Consider the following 18696-nt stretch of genomic DNA (forward strand, 5'->3'; position numbering starts at 1 on the left):
TTGACATTCTTAAACACATATCACCATTATTATACTACACACGTATGCAGCTATATGGCACAGAGGAACCCAAAACCGTGAGGTCTCCTACTGGGCACCCTAAAGAAGACTAATGCCCAGATTTGCGATTATTTTCAGAATCAGGGGATTACTAATTGTAGTATAACAGAAGCATAAGGCAGCATATCTGTTATGCAGTCAGCAAAGTGGCCTTACCTCACTAGGATCACAAAATCAATCCCCATCACAATATGATAGGTGGGGTGGTGGTGTAGTGGAGCGCACTCCCACCTTGCAGTTCTGCATCCCTGGTTCAAATACCAGCCAAGAAACTAGCTGTATGGAGTTTGTATGTTCTCCTATGACTGTGTAGGATTTCTCTGGGCATTCCTCCCAAAAACATAAAAATAAATTAAAGCCGATTGCCTTCCCTGCTAAATTGGCCCTAGACTATGACGGACATATGATAAGCATTAGATTGCGAGGGACAATTAGTGGCATGACTATATACATTCTGTGTAATGTGCTGCTTAAATACTACATAATATAGTCATAACCAATAGAGTGTACAGACCTTTGGTGCAGACACTGGTGTGATTATTATCATTTTTTATTTATATAATGATCTCTGTAAATAACTGCAGAATATGGAAAATCAGTGCTTTATCTTATCTGTATATACGTGTATGGGCTTGTTTCCACCATAGCGAATCCGCATGCAGGCAATACAAATGGATGGGATTGTTTCCACTTGTGCGTCGTGCGGGTGCGTTTTGGTGTGCGGGGAAAATCTGCACGGCAGAGCCGTCAGATTTCGCGTGCGGCAGGAATGCGGGCGAATCGCCCGCAATGCTTTTAATAGGGAAATCGCATGCGGCTTTGTCATGCGGTTTTCCCCATGATTTCGCGTTCGATTTCGCATTTAAGGCTATGGAACTTTACACAGGCAGTGACATGGTTAAATTAGCCATGCGAAATCGCATGCAAAATCGTGGGGAAAACAGCATGCGGAAACGCATCCGCATGCGATTTCGTCCGCGGTGGAATCCAGGCTATTCCGCAACGCAACAGTGGAAACGAGCCCTCAGTCTATATCACCTATGCTGCCAGTTCCAGCAATGTCTCCTCTCTACTCCCTCCTCTTATCCAAACTTTCCCATCTGTGCGTTCCACGTGCCTTAAGTAATATCACCACCTTGTGAGGAATAGAGGTACTGCAGCCTCTTTTCATTTGAAGCGTCTGCTATTAATCATCATATACAGCGCTGAACTTGGATGTCCAGCCTTTTTTCATCTCTCTCTGCCTCCCACAGCAAATACCACAGGCTGAGAAAACTTAGACAACTGTTCATCAAATCCAGCCTCTCCTAAACCTGCTGGTGTTCATGCAGTTGACTGCAGTTCTGCCATTCTGCACAAGATGGCGACCTTAACCTATATCAAATGGAACGCAGAATCGCAGATTAGGAAGCTAATAGAGTGGTAGAAAATTCAGAGGAGACATTGTTGGGACTGGCGACAGAGGAGGTAACAAGGTCTATTTTTAATTTATAACGGCAAAAGGGGATTTGTGTCTTTTGGGCATGTCCTTGCTAATGTCCTTCTGCCAAACTCAAACCACGCATGCTGCCTCCAGTGCAGCATCCACTATGCAGCTCCTCCTTTGTTTAGCATCCTTCTCTGTGTTCAGAATGTGCAGCCTGTATCCCCCTGAAGCCCCATCTTTGTGCTCCTCACACTGCACCCTCACAGTGTGATAACATCCAGCTGGACAGATTTGTTCATTTAACAGGATTTTACTTGGTTTACATTCTGCTGGAGTGGCAGCGTACCTATACGGTCAGAGGTGTGTAACTACAAATGATGGGTCTCTCCAACGTTCACACTCTTTACCTGTCTCTTCTCGTACTTACCCAGAAGCAAAGTATATATTTATGTACATGACTTAGGTGTCAGAAGTTGCATAAAAATACGATAATTGCTGATTATATAGGGACATAGCTTAAAGGACACCGAGGCAAAAATAAACTAATGAAATAAACAATTGTATCTATCTTCTTTCTCCTAAAAATGACTTTTTAAGATAATCCACAGTTTTAATTTATGTTTAAATCTACTTTTTAAGTTTTAACTGTTGTATTCTTTTTGCTCAATGACACATTCATTAAAGTATGCCAGAGCAAAAATCTATGAACTATTGACCATTTTTATCTCTTTCCTAATCTCAGAAGCCATTTTCTGCTAGGAAAGTGTTTTATAGTTGGAATTTCTTATCAGTGAGGGTCACACTTTAGTCACTTCTTGTCTGAGTCAGGACTGAGTCAGCCACTTACATACCTGATATTTAACTCTTTCAGGCAGAGAAAGAAAGAAGGAAACCACATAGTTATTTGTGTGCTAGGCACTGTACATACCCATGTCTATCTTATCATGTCACCTGTCACCTCAGGTATCCTTTAAGTGTCAAAACGGTTATAGCCTTTCCTATCCTGCCTGCCGATCACTGGATGACAGGCACTTAGGATTGCAATTATATGGCCTTCGATTAACCTGGGCCCCTCTTCGTCCTTCTAACTCTCTTTAGCAAGCCCCAGATAGCTGGACTTAGTCCTCTGAGGGCTCTCTAGAGCCTCCAGATAGTAGCACTGTTGTTTTCAGTAAGGCAAACGATCTTTACCTGTGCTACTGAAGATTGTACCTTCCCTCCCCCTCTCCCCTTTTATTATTTTTCTCTCACTTACAGTGTAAAACTTATAAGATGTATATTCCAGTTTAATGTACCCCCCCCCCCCCCCCCCTTTGTTCTTATTATGCTGCTTCTCCATGCACTGTGTGATTTGTTCAAAAATTTTAAAATTTCCAATAAAAACTTTTGAAAACAAAACTTCTCTGGTCCATAAGGTGAAAACAACCTGGAGGTGGAGTGGTTAAAGCAGACCTGAAGATATTAAAAAAAAAGAAAAGAGTTTCATTTGCATCCGGGGCTTCTGCCAGCCCCCTGCAGCCGTCCTGAGCCCACGCCGTTTCCAAACGATCCTCAGCTCCGCCGCCGTGGCTCACTTTTGTTCATGTCGACTTTTAAATTGACGTCCACTGCACCTACTCGGCCCTAGCTGTGCGCAGCCTTGTGCGCCGTCCTGTGGCCAAGAGCATCCTGCACAGGCGCAGTACGAGAAAATCTCTACTGAACAAGGATGCACGTAGCCAGGCGCAGTGAACGGCAACTGCCAGAGGAGAAAGTGAGCCGCTGTGGTGGAACGGAGGATCGATTGGAAACAGCGTGGACACAGGATGGCTGCAGGGGGCTGGCAGAAGTTTATCTCATCACTTCGGATTCGGCTGCAGTACCCTATAAAGTGTAGCAGAATGAGGTAACACACATATACTGCATATACAATGTGGAAACCTACTACAGTGCACATTTTTTATTATTCCTCTGCAGAGAAGTGCTTCCTGTACAGGTCACATGGCCACACACAGGATGGAGGAAGACTGGAGTCACGTGACTGAAAGGATATTAAACCTCACCCTGGAGATCATCTATCTTCTGACTGGAGAGGTGAGGAATATTATGGGGCTGTCATAGCAAATCACGTTTATCTTTATTGATAAAACAAAGACCTGGTTAGAGGTGAGAAGGGGTTCTGTACATGCCACATGACCTGAAGCTTGGTCTTCCAATGCAGGGTTTTCCCCTTGTGAAGAATGGTGATCCGGTAACCATAACAGTGCACCCAGGTCACTCCCTGATATCCAAGAGAAACAACAAGAAGAAGATTCTAGAAGTCACCAACAAGATGATTGAGCTGCTGATGAGAGAGGTGAGCAATGCTGGTAATGATGGGACATTATCCAGTAACAAAAAGTGGTTGCCTGATAGTGTCTGGGTTCCTATAAAATATCAGGGTGTCTCTACCACAGCTGGCCCATAACATGTCTGCTTTTTACTTTGATTTATTCACAGATTTTCAGTATTTTCAATTTAATTTGATCCTTTGATGAAATCATACACTTGCCTTCGGTCCAGGGGCATAGAAATAGGGGTTGCAGAGGTATCGCATCGGGGCCCTTGGGCCCCCCACCCCCTCAACTAGAGTATTAGCTCTCTATTGGTCCTATGCTCATAATAATCACTTCTATAGATACTTTGAATAGTGGTAATCATTAACAAGCTGTTCCCCATCCCCCTTCTTGCACCTCTGACTGACACTGTAGTTGCCATTGGCAGGTTTTGGTGCGCCATATCAATTGTTATGTATAGAGTGCTTGGGGGGCCCCATTGTAAAACTTGCATCGGGGCCCGCAGCTCCTTAGCTACACCACTATTTGGGTCCCACTTTGTTTATCATGCACACCAATCCCTGTTTGAAGTTGTGTTATGCTAAGTTAGAGATGTTTTGTAAAATGATTATGTACATTAATACATATGAGCGTTTTGCCTAATTGTTGCTAAATTCCCTGTGTTAAAGGAGGCATGGGAGCAGCAGGGAGGGCAGAAGGTTAAGGATGAGCTCAATGTGACAGAAGACTGGAATACCTCTAAGGAAGAGATGCTAGATGAAGATGAGGAAGATGTGATTGAGAGGTGGCAATATACAGAAGGACATAGCAATGTCTACAAGGACTTCATGATGGAGAATCAGCTGCTCCTCACCTCAGCGGGTAAGTGGAGACTTACTGAAGGAGAAAGCTGAATACAAATCCCCCCCCCCCACCATCTGGTAACACCCAAATGGCTCGATTCACTAAAACCTGTTCTGTAAGATAGTAAGTCTGTAAAATACCACAGATTTGGAGATAGAGAAGCGCTGATGACCTTTTGTGCAAGGAAAAGAAAAATAGCCCCTCCCCCATATGTAAACTAAGCCACCCATCGGGCATTGGGACTGGTGGTCAGCAGGGAGATGACCAGTAAGTTGACCTGCCAACAGGTGGCAGATACAGTAAATCACACTCCACATCACAGGACATGTCTAACAGGCAAATAAAATCTCCGAAGAAGCCTATGCGTGTCAGATTTAGGCCTGGTGCTTTGCATGGGAATGACGGGGATTTTCTGAATACCTAGCACAGCAATCCCTGGTGCTGAATGACAGGGGGGCTGGTAAAGCTTGCTGCCTACCAACCCCTTTGTATGGATATCAGTCGTCCTGTCTATTTTCATCAGTTCTGTATGAGTTTACATACAATTCTGTACAGTTCCATTACAGTCCTGTCCTGCCAGTTTTAAGTCTTTTCCTTTTTCCTTTTTTTTTAAATAATGATAAAATTACAAATTTGCTTTATCATGTATGTTCTCCGCTATTTTCTAACCTCAGGAAATCATCCCCGTTGTATTCAGTCAGCGTGTGTTCTTCCCGCAGGTGGATTCATTAACAGAAAGGCACCAGAGGGATGTACAGGTCCTCTTTATTCTCCGAATTGTGCACAGGAAGATCCCATCATCTCCCACCAGTATCAGGTAGATGAAATTTAAAGCTTAGAACTTAAATGTGTCTCCAAACTGTATAGGATGACTTTTTTGGGGGTATTCTCTGTTCATTCTTCACCTTTTGAAGTTATTTTTATCAATGCAATTTGTTGATTTAGGGGGAAGAACATATTTGTGTAAAAGTAAAGATTCAAGAAGAGGAAGAGACGTATGTGAGTGGTTTCCAACAGTCTGCAGAGGAGGGTGGAATAATGACAACTAAAGAGAAAGAAGGAGAGGAGATGTATACGAGGAGCAGTCAGCCATCTATGGAAGAGACTGGAATAATGAGGACAATTAAAGAGGAGGCGGAAGAAGAAGAGTCATATGGGAGGCATGACCGGCAATCTACAGAGGAGAGTGACATGATGAGGACAACGAAAGAGAAAGAGGAAGACGACACATATGTGAGGAGCCATCAGCCATCTATGGAGGAAGGTGGAATAATGAGGACAGTTAAGGAGGAAGAAGAGACGTTCGTGTGGGGAGATCACCAGTTTATAAATGATAGTGGAATAATGAGAATTATTAGAAAGGAAGAAGAGAAATATGTGCTGGATGATCAGGACTCCATGGAACAAGCTATAATGATGAGGACAATTAAACAGGAAGAAGAAGAAACATATGTGAGTGGCGGTCACCAGTTTATGAAGAATGGTGGCTTATTGGAGACAATTAGAGAAGAGGAATGTTCTCAGGATATTGACACAGGTAATTAATCAACAGTGAATGTCCCGACTTCCCCCATCACTTTTTGCATTGCACTCACATTATACATCTTCCTGTTATGCCACAACCCATCTTCACATCTTTATTTTAGTACTCCAAAGGTAAGTAGAAAGAAAGTGTGCAATAGACAATTAAGAAAACTTTGCATCATCCAATCACTGGGGGATTACATGAATTCACAGCTTCGAAAAAAACAAACAAACTGAGACAATGGGAATCCAAATGGTGCATTAAGTACTGTAAACTTGTGGATAGAAAATATTAGATGGTACTCACAAAATAGGATTGTGCATTAGGGCAGCCGACCAGAAGCACAGCTGGAGATTTTAGAACCGTGCCCATTCGTGGTTATGTCAAGGTCTTCATATAGGTAGTTGCTCTCTTAGGGTGAGTATACATGCCCAACTGATGTTGTCGATCGGGGATCAGGAGCTGATCCCATTGGGTGACAGTGCTGGGCTGCACACATGCGTGTCAGCTGCGCTTTGTTGCTATGCAGGAGGGGAAGGGGAGGGCAGAGGGACGATGAGCAACGCTTGTGTGATGTCATGCGGGGTACAGTGCAAACAATGGGATTGGTGAGGGGGATAAATGTCGCTGGGGTTGAGTAGATCTGTCCAGCAAATCGCTTGCAGTTGGTGTCGGTAGTCGTTTGGTGCCATACACACGCCTGATTGTCAACTGAGGCGGTTGTTATTAGCCGTTATTAAGGTAGTGGTCGTTATTAAGTCAGGCATGTGTATCAGGCCTTTAGGGAAAACCGGATGGACACCAGCTCTGTTAATTGGGGCTGGAGGCAAAACAATACAATGAACGGTAAACTATCCAATGGGGAGGAAAGAGGCACCTAAGTAGTATATAAAATTGGATAAGCAGCAATTTAATAATCTATAAACAGCTGGTTTATCAAGGAGTTAGCGTTAAGTTGGGGTAAGGACCATAGCTGAGGGATTCATGGTTGTGAAGAAACGCGGAAAAGCCGCAGCATGGTCGCAGGATGAGGCGGCTTGCGCGCACAGGCCTGCTACTGACGGTCTGACCAGGCGCGGGGAGGCCACCGCATGTGCAGATAGCGGTGCGTCTCACCCCACGTGCAGGCCAGCAGAGACATTGCAAAACGTGACTGGTGTGGCTGGGACTGATAGTCCACACAGGTTCAGAATGACGCTGAGAGGCAGAGTTTATATGACAGCCAGAAGAAGGTCAGCTAACCAAGCTGGTCAGCTGACCTCTCCACCACTTTTCATTGGTCCAGCACTTAGGGTGGCGCTGGAGAGCGCTATAGTATATATAGTGGGTGCTGGTCATTCTCTGGTTGTCTGTCGTTGCGATCACTACGTGGTAGCACTCAGGCCTTGTCTGTATCTGTGTTCTAGAATAGTTTCCAAAGGTGTTGATGATCAAGGAACTCACACCTTAGCATTAGGAATATTGAACTGTATTATTTGTTATGACCTTCTGCCTGCCTGACTATTCCTCTGAACTCTGATTCTGTACCTTGCTATTTTTGATATCCTGTTGCCAAACCCTGCTCGTTCCTGGACTCTGTATTCGCATCCTGATTCTGTACCTTGCTATTCGGATACTCCGTTGCCAAACCCTGCCTGTTTATTGGATTCCGTATCTGCCTTCTGATTCTGTACTTTATCTGTCTGTGTGTTGACGACCTGGCTTGGCCGACCTCGAGAACTAGCCTTACTGTTAGAGGCAGTTCCCAGATGTGTTAGTGACACCCGCTCATTGGTGTCACTCACACTCTGTCCTTCCCACATTCTGCTTAGCTCCTCCCCCGGGAGAGTCTAGGCTTACGGAAGGAGCATACTTCTGTGCAGTACTCCTTACTGCCTCTGTACCTACTACTTAGGTACAGTCCACTGTGTTACTGTTACACCCAATCACTCACTTCTCTCTCAGGTGTCCAGGGGTTAGTAGATATATCTGATTATCGGTAATACTGCAGATCATCAATAATCGGGTATATTCTGCATTCTCGGTGATACTGCAGATCACCGGTAATCAGACCCTCTCTGTGTTACACCGATCGTTACAATGGTATTCTGAGTTCTGAAGAGTTACTTCATAAGGCCGGTGTAAGTAATGAGTTTGTGCTGCCTGTATACATACTATACTTTTTTTTCTGAGTTTTCGCCTAGTTGATATTTTCACATAATATTGTAAATAAATGCTTTTTAACCACCAGCAAGTGAGAAAATACTCAAAACAATTGATAGTTCTTTTGTCATCTACTTTTTGGTCATTTTTTATTGCAAAGTGCTGAAAATTATCTTAAAAATAAGTTGAAAACGATCTCCTGGGAGATATAAAAGGCCCATCTCCATTCCTCTGTATAACATTATGTTCCCAACAAATGAGGAGAAGATACTGTACACCATATGAGAGGTCCATCTCCATTCCTCAGTATAACATCATGTTCCCAACAAATGAGGAGGAGATACTGTCCACCATATGAGAGGCCCATCTCCATTCCTCTGTATAACATCATGTTCCCAACAAATGAGGAGGAGATACTGTCCACCATATGAGAGGCCCATCTCCATTCCTCAGTATAACATCATGTTCCCAACAAATGAGGAGGAGATACTGTCCACCATATGAGAGGCCCATCTCCATTCCTCTGTATAACATCATGTTCCCAAGACATGAGGAGGAGATACTGTTCACCATATGAAAGGCCCATCTCCATTCCTCTGTATAACATCATGTTCCCAACAAATGAGGAGATACTGTACACCATATGAAAGGTCCATCTCCATCCCTCAGTATAACATCATGTTCCCAACAAATGAGACGATACTGCACACCATATGAAAGGCCCATCTTAAAGGGAACCTTAACTGAGAGTGATATGGATGTTTCCTGTAAACAATACCAGGGAATACCACTGTAGTGGTACCGTGGTTAGTGTGCTTGCCCACCACACAGTGAGATCTGGGTTCGATTCCCAGCCATGGTATGATGTATACTGGTTTTTGAAATAGGATAATTCCCTGGCAGATGAGACCTCCAGATGAGGTAGAAGGGAGGGAGGAGACCCACAAGAGGCTAATTAAAATCTCTGTAGCAGCTGTCCCATAACTAATTAGTGTAGGCAGACAATTGAGTCAAATGGTATAAGGACCTTGCTTGGAGGAGGGAGGGTGGGCGGGCGGGCTTACAGCAGTGAGACCAGTGTGTTTGGCAATAATGTGTCTGCTGACAGTGATATGGAGGCTCAAAGTTTTGCTCAATAGAGCATTATGGGGCGAATCGAACTTCCGCAAAAGTTCGCCTGATGCAGGCGAACACGAACCCCCAAAGTTCGCCTGGAACCGTTCGCAGGCGAACCGTTCGCGACATCTCTACAAATGAGGAGGAGATACTGTACACCATATGAGAGGTCCATCTCCATTCCTCAGTATACCATCATGTTCCCAACAAATGAGGAGATACTGTACACCATATGACAGTCCCATCTCCATTCCTCAGTGTAACATCATGTTCCCAACAAATGAGGAGGAGATAATGTCCACCATATGAAAGCTCCATCTCCACCCCTCAGTATAACATCATGTTCCCAACAAATGAGGAGGAAATACTGTATACCATATGAGAGGCCCATCTCCATTCGTCAGTATAACATCATGTTCCAAACAAATGAGGGGGAGATACTGTACACCATAGGAGAGGTCCATCTCCATTCCTCAGTATAACATCATGTTCCCAACACATGAGGAGGAGATACTATACACCATATGAGAGGCCCATCTCCATTCCTCAGTATAACATCATGTTACCAACAAATGAGCAGGATATACTGTACACCATACATACTGTACATGATTCTTGACTAAAGAATTTAAAAGAGATACATGTATAATGTTAATATTTTTCTTCTATCAGGTGGACACAGTGTCAGGAAGACCATGGAGGGAAATCTAATGTCATATCCATGTAATGCTGCAGAAGATACTAGCGTCACACAATGTTCTCCAGGAGGAAACTCCACTACTGGAAATGTACAATACAGTGTGGTCCAAGTAATACCACGTCGTAGAGACAATCAGAAATTTCAGTGTCCCGAGTGCAACAAATGTTTGAAATCTGAAGAATCTCTAGCTGCGCACCAAAAGGCACATTTGCTGAAGCAGCCAATGTCCTGTTCAGAGTGTGGGAAATGCTTCAGATGGAAAGCAGAACTTATTAGACACCAGAGAGTTCACACTGGTGAAAGGCCCTATCCTTGTTCTGAATGTGAAAGATCATTTACAACAAAGTCTAATCTTATTACGCACCTCAAAGTTCACACTGGCGAAAAACCCTTTTCGTGCACCAGATGCAACAAACGTTTTTCACGGATAGGTAGCCTAAAAAACCATTTCAAGCTTCACACTGGTGAGATGCCATTTTCATGCCCAGAGTGTGGGAAATGCTTCACTCATAAACAAAAACTTCTTGTACACCAGAGAAGTCACACAGGTGAGCGTCCATTTTCCTGCTCTGAGTGTGGGAAATGTTTCCGCCAAAAAAGAGACCTTCTCTTGCACTTGAGAATTCACACTGGTGAACGTCCTTTTTCCTGCCCGGAGTGTTGCAAAAGTTTCAGTATGAAAGGCAACCTTATTAGACACCAGAGAAGTCACACAGGGGAACGTCCATTTTCCTGTTCAGAGTGCGGGAAAGGTTTCCAACAGAAAGGACCTCTTATTACTCACCAGAGAAGTCACACGGGTGAGTGTCCTTTTTCCTGTTTGGAGTGTGGGAAATGTTTCAGCCAGAGAAAAGCCCTTCTTATACACCAGAGAATTCACACAGCCATACGCCCTGTTTCCTGTCCCAGAAATGTGACTTTCATTGACGCTAGGAAAGCAACACAGGAAATTGCTACTTTTCATGTTCAGAGTGCTGGAAATTGTTTACTCGGGAATGACTCCTAATTCTACACCAGAAAATGTGTAGCTGCTGAGGAGAAACACATGGGCAAATTTCACAAATTCTGCTTTGTGTTTTGAAGAATTTCTTCATAATGGTAAGGCAAAGTTAAATGGTAAGATCATGGAAAAGTGACATTTCAGTGCTGGAGCCTGCTAGGTGACATCATCTTTCGGCCTGTTATAACTCTTGGACAGCCATGACACACCTCCTGGCTCTGTACCCGCATTCCTTGGAGTTTTGCCTAATGAAGGCACCTCCCCCGCTGCTCTGCCACATTTTACCGATCATGGGGACACTGCTGCTGCATGGGGTCTGGCATGGTGTGCCTGTATGTGAATCAAAGTGTTGGACAAAATCAGACACTTTGATCCTTTGTAGCAGCAGGGAGTGAAAGTAATAATGAAATTACGCTGGTGTTCCTGCAAGGGGCGGAGCTGCAGCATGCAAGCTGGTGCTGGCTCCGCCCCTTGCCACTGATGCCAAGCGCCCCCCCCCTCCCCTATTGGTCAGAGGCTCAAACCCTGTATCAAAGGCCACAGCCTTGAGCAATATGCTATCCAGGTGACCTTAAAGGGGCACTATGGCAAAAAATTTTTTTTAAATATGTGAAAACATATACAAAAAAAAAGTACATTTTTTCCAGAGTAAAATGAGCCATAAATTACTTACTCCTATGTTGCTGTCACTTACAGTAGGTAGTAGAAATATGGCAAAAGCGACAGGTTTTGGACTAGTCTATCTCTTCATGGGGGATTCTCAGGGATGTATTTATTTTCAAAAACACATAGGCCCAGTGCACACCGAGCAGATCCGCCGGCCGCATCCGCCTGAAAATCCGCTTGACTAATGTAATTGAATGGGCTGGTGCACACCGGCGGTTTGAGGTGCCTCCTGCTGCACGTTTGCGGTTTGCTAAAGACCTCAAACCGCTGGTGTGCACCAGCCCATCCAATTACATTAGCCAAGCGGATTTTCAGGCGGATGCGGCCGGCGGATCGCATCCAAATCTGCTCGGTGTGCACTGGGCCAAATCTCGCAATCCGCCCCAAAAACTGCTAGTGTTTTGTGGATCTGCTAGCGGTTTTGGTTAATGAATGGAAGTTTCTCTGTCCAATTGCTAAAAAACTGTGTAGGGAGCAGGGAAGCTGGCCAGCATCATTGTTTAAGTCCTTCCTAGGAATATCTTTATAAAGAATAAAAGCCTAGCTGAGAATCCCCTATGAAGAGATGGACTAGTCTAAAACCTGTTGCGTCTGTCAGATTTCTACTGCCTACTGTAAGTGACAGCAACATAGGAAAAAAGTAATTTATGGCTCATTTTATGTACTTCTTATTTGTCTGTGTTTGCACATATACTAAATTTTAAAATTTTTCGCCACAGTGCCCCTTTAAATAAACACTGGTTAAATAATTTCTAAAATCATATTGTAAAAAATAAGCAATGTTATTAAGTAAGTTATATTAAGTAAAGTTACCTTTTAACTGTAGCTGGGCTGCTTTCCCCTATCTCCTTCTTATAACCAGGATTAGCGTCAGTCACTCTCGGAGACCCACGGTGACTCTTGAAATGCCGAACTTTCCACGTACTCTTCAAATCTGGACCTTATAATAAAAAAAAAAAAAAAAAAGGCTAATGTCATTATTTTTTCAGTTTTGCTCCTATTTATTTTACTCTCATTGTGTGTGCTTTTGTGTGCTTTCTAATACTCTTTATCTGTTAATATGTCCTGAACCAATTTAGTGCATCATTAAAAAAATATTTGTTTTAAAATTGTGTTGCTGAACTCCTTAGCGCAAGCTAGAAAAGAGCGAAGTCTCACCCAGGAGGGACAGTTACCTTACACTAAGGAATGTTATTTATACAGTAGAAGTGATTCGCTGATAGCTAGCATTTTGTAAGCGTGTAAATAGGATACATTCTTGGCTGAGTGTCTGGTCCAAATTATGCAGTTTGAAAATGGACCAATCAAATGCAGCAACTGCTGCATCTGATTGGTTTATTTCCAAGCTGCATAAAATGTGCATCAGCTCAGAATTAGCATCTAATAGACCATTCCTAATCCAGATCCATGGATAGCATAGTGTTGAAGTGGATAGCACCTCGCCTTGCAGAACTAGAATCCAGGGTCCTAACCTCACCCAGGACATTATTTGCGTGGGTCTGTGTAAAGAATAGCGGAGTTGCCGCCGCAGAGACTAGCAGCATGGCAGCTATTTCCGCGTATCAGCCGGCGGCCTCTGCCGCGCGGTTAAAAGCTCAAGTTATGCCTGGTCCTTCCATTTCTCACAGGTTAAGGGCTACGCGCGCGCGAGCAGAGCGACAGGACCTTTATGCAGCTAAGAGGGGAGTCAGCTGACTCCAGCGGGCATCCGGATTGGCTGAGGGATGGGGGCGGCCCTGTGGAGTTTGATGGATATGTATAGAGCAAGCCTGTCAGTAGCTCCGCATCTGCTGTTGCGAATGCTATATTGTGTTAGCTCTCAGACCTCAGTCAGTTCCCAAAGTGTGTTAGAACCAGCCGGAGCTGGGAATTCACACTTAGCTAGATTCTGTTGATAGCTTAAAGTACTAGCACATTGTTTATTTGTTATGACCTATTGCTTCCTCTGACTATTCTTCTGTTTGTACCTCTGTCTATCTGATTCACGTTGCCGACCCAGCCTGTCCCTGATGTTGAATCAGTCTTCCGATTCTGTACTTTGTCTGTCCGCTCGTTGCCAAACTCTGCCTGTCTGACCACTCTACCCGCACTGGTGGGCCCTGCTACCAGTGAGGGAAATCAGTTTCCTGCACCAATCTCCATGGTGTAGGATACTGCCTTCTAGTCAGGATACCTGCTCTTCAAGTATTCTAGGCTGCAGTACTATCTGTCTCACTTGCTAGGCTGCAGTACTGTCTGTCTCACTCCAGCTTAGACTGCAGTACTGTCTGTCTCACTCCAGCTTAGACTGCAGTACTGTCTGTCTGTCTCCAGCTTAGACTGCAGTACTGTCTGTCTCTCTCCAGCTTAGGCTGCAGCCACGCCTAAATCAAATCGGGCTACAGTACCAATTGTATCAACTACTCATAGGCTGCAAGACAGTCCGCTCTATCTGTCCTTCATGAGAGCTTGAGTGCTGCTCTACTGTGGCTCTCTCCTTATACTGTGCACCAAACACTACTGGGCTGTAGTACGCTCTGAATCACTTGATCTATAGGTGATCAGTTATCCAGCATTATTGTATCATCCACTTTAGCCTTCTTGCCTGCAATACTGTCTGACTCACCCCGCCATTAGGTGAGCATCAGCTGCAGGCTGGGTCACCCGCTCCTCGGGTAGGCTCCTTCATCTGTATTACTGTTACACCTAAACACGATCCTTCACTGGTTGTCACGTGTCAGGCTATACTAGTATTATTGGTGATTCTGCAGATCACCATATAATCAGGTATAGCATCTGTATTATTGGTGATACTGCAGATCACCAATAATCAGAAAAATCTGTGTTGCTGACACCAATCGTTACAGTCTGCTCCAGGCACTCTGGTTTCTTCCCACATCCTAAAAAACATACTGGTAAGTTGATTGGCGTCCCCTCCCTCCCAATAGGGCCTTAGACTGTTAGGGACATTACACTATGACCTTGGTAGAGATTAGATTTCGAGCTCACCTGAGGGACAGTTGGTTAAATTATTGTAAAGCTCTATATGAAATGTCAGTGCTATATAAATGTGTATGTATACAGTGCTGACCATAATTATTCATACCCCTGGCAAATTTTGACTTAAAGTTACTTTTATTACACCAGCAAGTAATGTTTTGACGTGAAATGACATACGTGTCTCCCAAAAAAATAATAAGACGATGTAGAAATTATTGTGGGAAAAAACATTTCTCAGCTTATAATTACATTTGAGCAAAAGGTGTCCATTCCAACATTATTCATACTCTTCTCAATAATGAATAGAAATGCCTTTATTAGTTATTGCAGAAATCAAACGCTTCCTATAATTGCAGACCAGCTTTTTGCATGTCTCCACGGCTATTTTTGCCCATTTACCTTTAGCAATGAGCTCCAAATCTTTCAGGGTGGAGGGTATTCTTGTCATCACCTTGATCTTTAGCTCCCTCCACAGATTCTTAATTGGATTCAAGTCAGGGCTCTGCCTGGGCCACTCCAAAACGCTAATGTTGTTGTCTGATAACCACTTTTGCTGTGTGTTTTGGATCATAGTCATGCTGAAATGTCCATTGATGGCCAAGACCAAGTTTCTCTGCAGACTGCCTGATGTCATTGAGAATCCTCATGTATTACTCGTTTTTCAGGGTGCCGTTTACTGTGATTAGGTTCCCTGGTCCATTGGCTGAAAAAATAACCCCAAAGCATTAGGTTCCCACCACCATGTGTTGACAGTGGGGATGGTGTTCTTTGGGTTGAAGGCTTCTCCTTTTTTACGCCAAATGAAGGAAACATCATTGTGACCAAACAATTAAATTTTTGTTTCACAGAATACCAGAAGTCTTCTTTTATGTCCAGATGAGCATTTAAAAAGGCCAAGCAAGCTTTGTGTGCCTTATCTGGAGAAGTGGTGTCCTCCTTGTTCTGCATCAGTGAAACCCAGCAGTGTGCAGTGTCCGTTGGAGACTTTGAGACTTTGCCAACAGCAGAGCCCATATTTACCAGGATAGCCTTGGTGGTGATCCTTGGATTCTTTATCACCTCTCTCACTATCCTCCTTGCCAGCACAGGCGTCACTTTTGGCTTCCGACCACGTCCTCTGAGATTTTCCACAGTGCAGAAAATCTTGTGTTTTTTAATAATAATTAGCATGGTAGCCACTGAAACTGGAAAACATTTAGAAATGGCATTGTAGCCCTTTCCTGACTTGTGAGCAGCCACAATGCGCAGCTGCAGGTCCTCATTGAGCTTCTTTGCCTTAGCCATGACTGTCCACAAACCAACTGCAGAGAGCTTCTGTTTTTCACCTGTTGAATTGATTAAAACAGCTGTTTCCAATTAATCAGGATAATGAGGATGCTTTAGAACAGCTTTGACTATTTGGAATGGTATAGAACTTTGGATTTCCTCACAGACTGTGACAGTTTGTGAAGGGTATGAATCATTTTGAACTGGACACTTTTTGTTGAAATGTAAATAAAAGCCGAGAAATGTTTCTTTCCCACAATAATGCCTCTTGTACATCATCTTATTATCTTTTGGGAGACACCTTTGTCATTTCCCATCAAAACATTACTTGCTGGTTTAATAAAAGTAACTTTAAGTCTAAATTTGCCAGGGGTATAAATAATTATTGATCATGATCATGTCTCAACTCTCGGCTATGCTGTCGAGACACACACACGCACACGCACACACCTCAGCCAGGGCACTATCTGCCTTGTATGTTCTTCATGTGTGTGTGTGGGTTTCCTCCAGGAACTCCGGTTTCCTCCCACGTCCCAAAAACATACAGATAAGTTAATTGACCCCCCCAAATTGACCCTAGGCCACGATACCTTCACTACACGGTACATACATAGACATATGGCTATGGTAAGGATTAGACTGTTCACTCCTCTGAGGGACAGTTAAGTGACACAGTAACAATACACTCTGTACAGCACTGCGGAAGATGTCAGCTCTATTTAAATACTAAATAATTATAACCTATGAAGAGGGAAGGCTCTGGATCCCATAGACTCTATGGCATAGAGCCTTCTTGGTCCTCTGTTCGTGCCCTCGGTCCCCCTGAAACTAATTGGGGGGAGACCACCTGGGGGGGGGGGGCTGGAGCAGTTGGGGCCCTAGGGCAATTGCTCCCTTTGCCACATTGGTGCAGCATGAGCCCGGCAGTGATCAAAGTGTCTGTCTTAGCCCAACACTTTAATCTAAGGCACTGGCACCATGCTGGACTAGATTCAGCGAGGGGCCTCTAGAGGCAGCCATTATTCTCCTTGTCGTATTATGTCCAACACTGAAGCTGAAGGGGAAATTTCCAATGTCAGATCAAGTCTTACATTTGATTGGAAATGGTCAATTATTATTTTTGATTTATAAAGCACCAACACATGTACTAAGTAAGAAACAAACATACGCAGGGTCGGACTGGGCCACAGTAGTACAGTTTTTTTCCCTCGGTGGGCCCCGCCTCCAGGTCTTGGGTGGGCCCCCCCAGTTCTTGGGTTGCCCCCCCCCCCCCCCCTCCTTGTCTGACAGAGCTCCAATTGCTGCCTGCAGCACAAAAATTCTCTTCTCAGTTCTGTAATCACTCATGCTGAGCGTAGTGGCGTAGCTAAGGAGCTGTAGGCCTCGATGCAAATTTAACAATGGGGCATCCCAAGCATTCTATACATAACTATTGATATGACGCACCAAAACCTGCCAATGGCAACTACAGTGTCAGAAGTGCAAGAAGGGGATGGGAAATAGCTTGTTAATGATTACCACTGTTCAAAGTATCTATAGAAGTGATTATTATGAGCACCGGACCAATAGAGTGGTAACAAATCAAAAAGTGATAGGTTGCCGCCTTGCCGGCACTACAGAGTCTCTAGCCGTGTGACTGGGAGAGAGGATGGACGGATGTTCTATAAGCCACCTTGATATTGTAACAGATACTGCGTGCTCATGACTTAAATAGCGAAACATACACATAGGATCAGCATCAGAAAAGAAAAAACTGTTGAATCAGGCACTGCAGTAATTACTGATTTAATGGTGTTTCTAATTGTGAATAAAATCACCATTGCTGTATCAAAAATTGTGACATTCAAAAAGGTAGGTACAAAACTTCATCATCTGTAGAAAAATCATCATGTGCAAACATCTCGTGCATTCAAACAGTTGCAAGAGGAGGATGTCCTACCATATCAAAGGTGGCGGTGGTCGGTGCAGGGCAAAAACGGTAGCCTAACAGCCATTTCGCACGGCGGTGCTTCTTCCGAAGTAGCACCGCCGTGCGAAACGGCCGTTAGGCTACCGTTTTTGCCCTGCACCCACCACCGCCACCTTTGATCTTGTAGGACATCCTCCTCTTGCAACTGTTTGAATGCACAAGATGTTTGCACATGATGATTTTTCTACAGATGATGATGTTTTGTACCTACCTTTTTGAATGTCACAATTTTTGATACAGCAATGGTGATTTTATTCACAATCAGAAACACCATTAAATCAGTAATTACTGCAGTGCCTGATTCAACTGTTTTTCTTTTCTGATGCTGATCCAATAGAGAGGTAATACTGTAGTTGAGGGAGGGCCCCGACTCGCAACCTCTGTGGTCGCAACTTCTGCAAAGCAGGACAATACTTTATATTGAAGGAGGGGACTCTATGCAAAGTTTTGCTGGGCAGCAGTGCCTCTGAATTACAATATTGCTAAGATCATGTACATTTTGCCCTGTCCATAATACATCATGACCACGCCCACCTTCTGGTGCATGGTCATGCCCTTTTTTTACCGCAATCATGGGATGCGTGGTCCCCAGGTTGAAATTTCTTTGGTGGGCCCCCAGTGTCCCAGTCCGACCCTGAACACAGGGTATAAAATAATACAGACCATGGTAAACACCAATTCAGTATACA

The 18696-nt window shown here is 44.0% G+C and overlaps 1 protein-coding gene across 1 annotated transcript; it reads left to right on the forward strand.

Annotated features, from left to right (window-relative positions):
- Positions 1–1458: 1458 nt before the first annotated feature.
- LOC137534384 (gastrula zinc finger protein XlCGF48.2-like) lies at positions 1459–11782 on the forward strand. The gene is made up of 7 exons (XM_068255869.1): positions 1459–1527; positions 3443–3559; positions 3687–3821; positions 4470–4662; positions 5364–5461; positions 5590–6181; positions 10100–11782. Exons 2-7 carry the CDS (start codon positions 3467–3469, stop codon positions 11131–11133), a joined length of 2145 nt encoding a protein of 714 aa, XP_068111970.1. The 5' UTR covers positions 1459–1527; positions 3443–3466; the 3' UTR covers positions 11134–11782.
- Positions 11783–18696: the final 6914 nt, after the last annotated feature.

Source organism: Hyperolius riggenbachi, chromosome 10, assembly GCF_040937935.1.
Source record: "Hyperolius riggenbachi isolate aHypRig1 chromosome 10, aHypRig1.pri, whole genome shotgun sequence".
Taxonomy (NCBI): Eukaryota; Metazoa; Chordata; class Amphibia; order Anura; family Hyperoliidae; genus Hyperolius; species Hyperolius riggenbachi.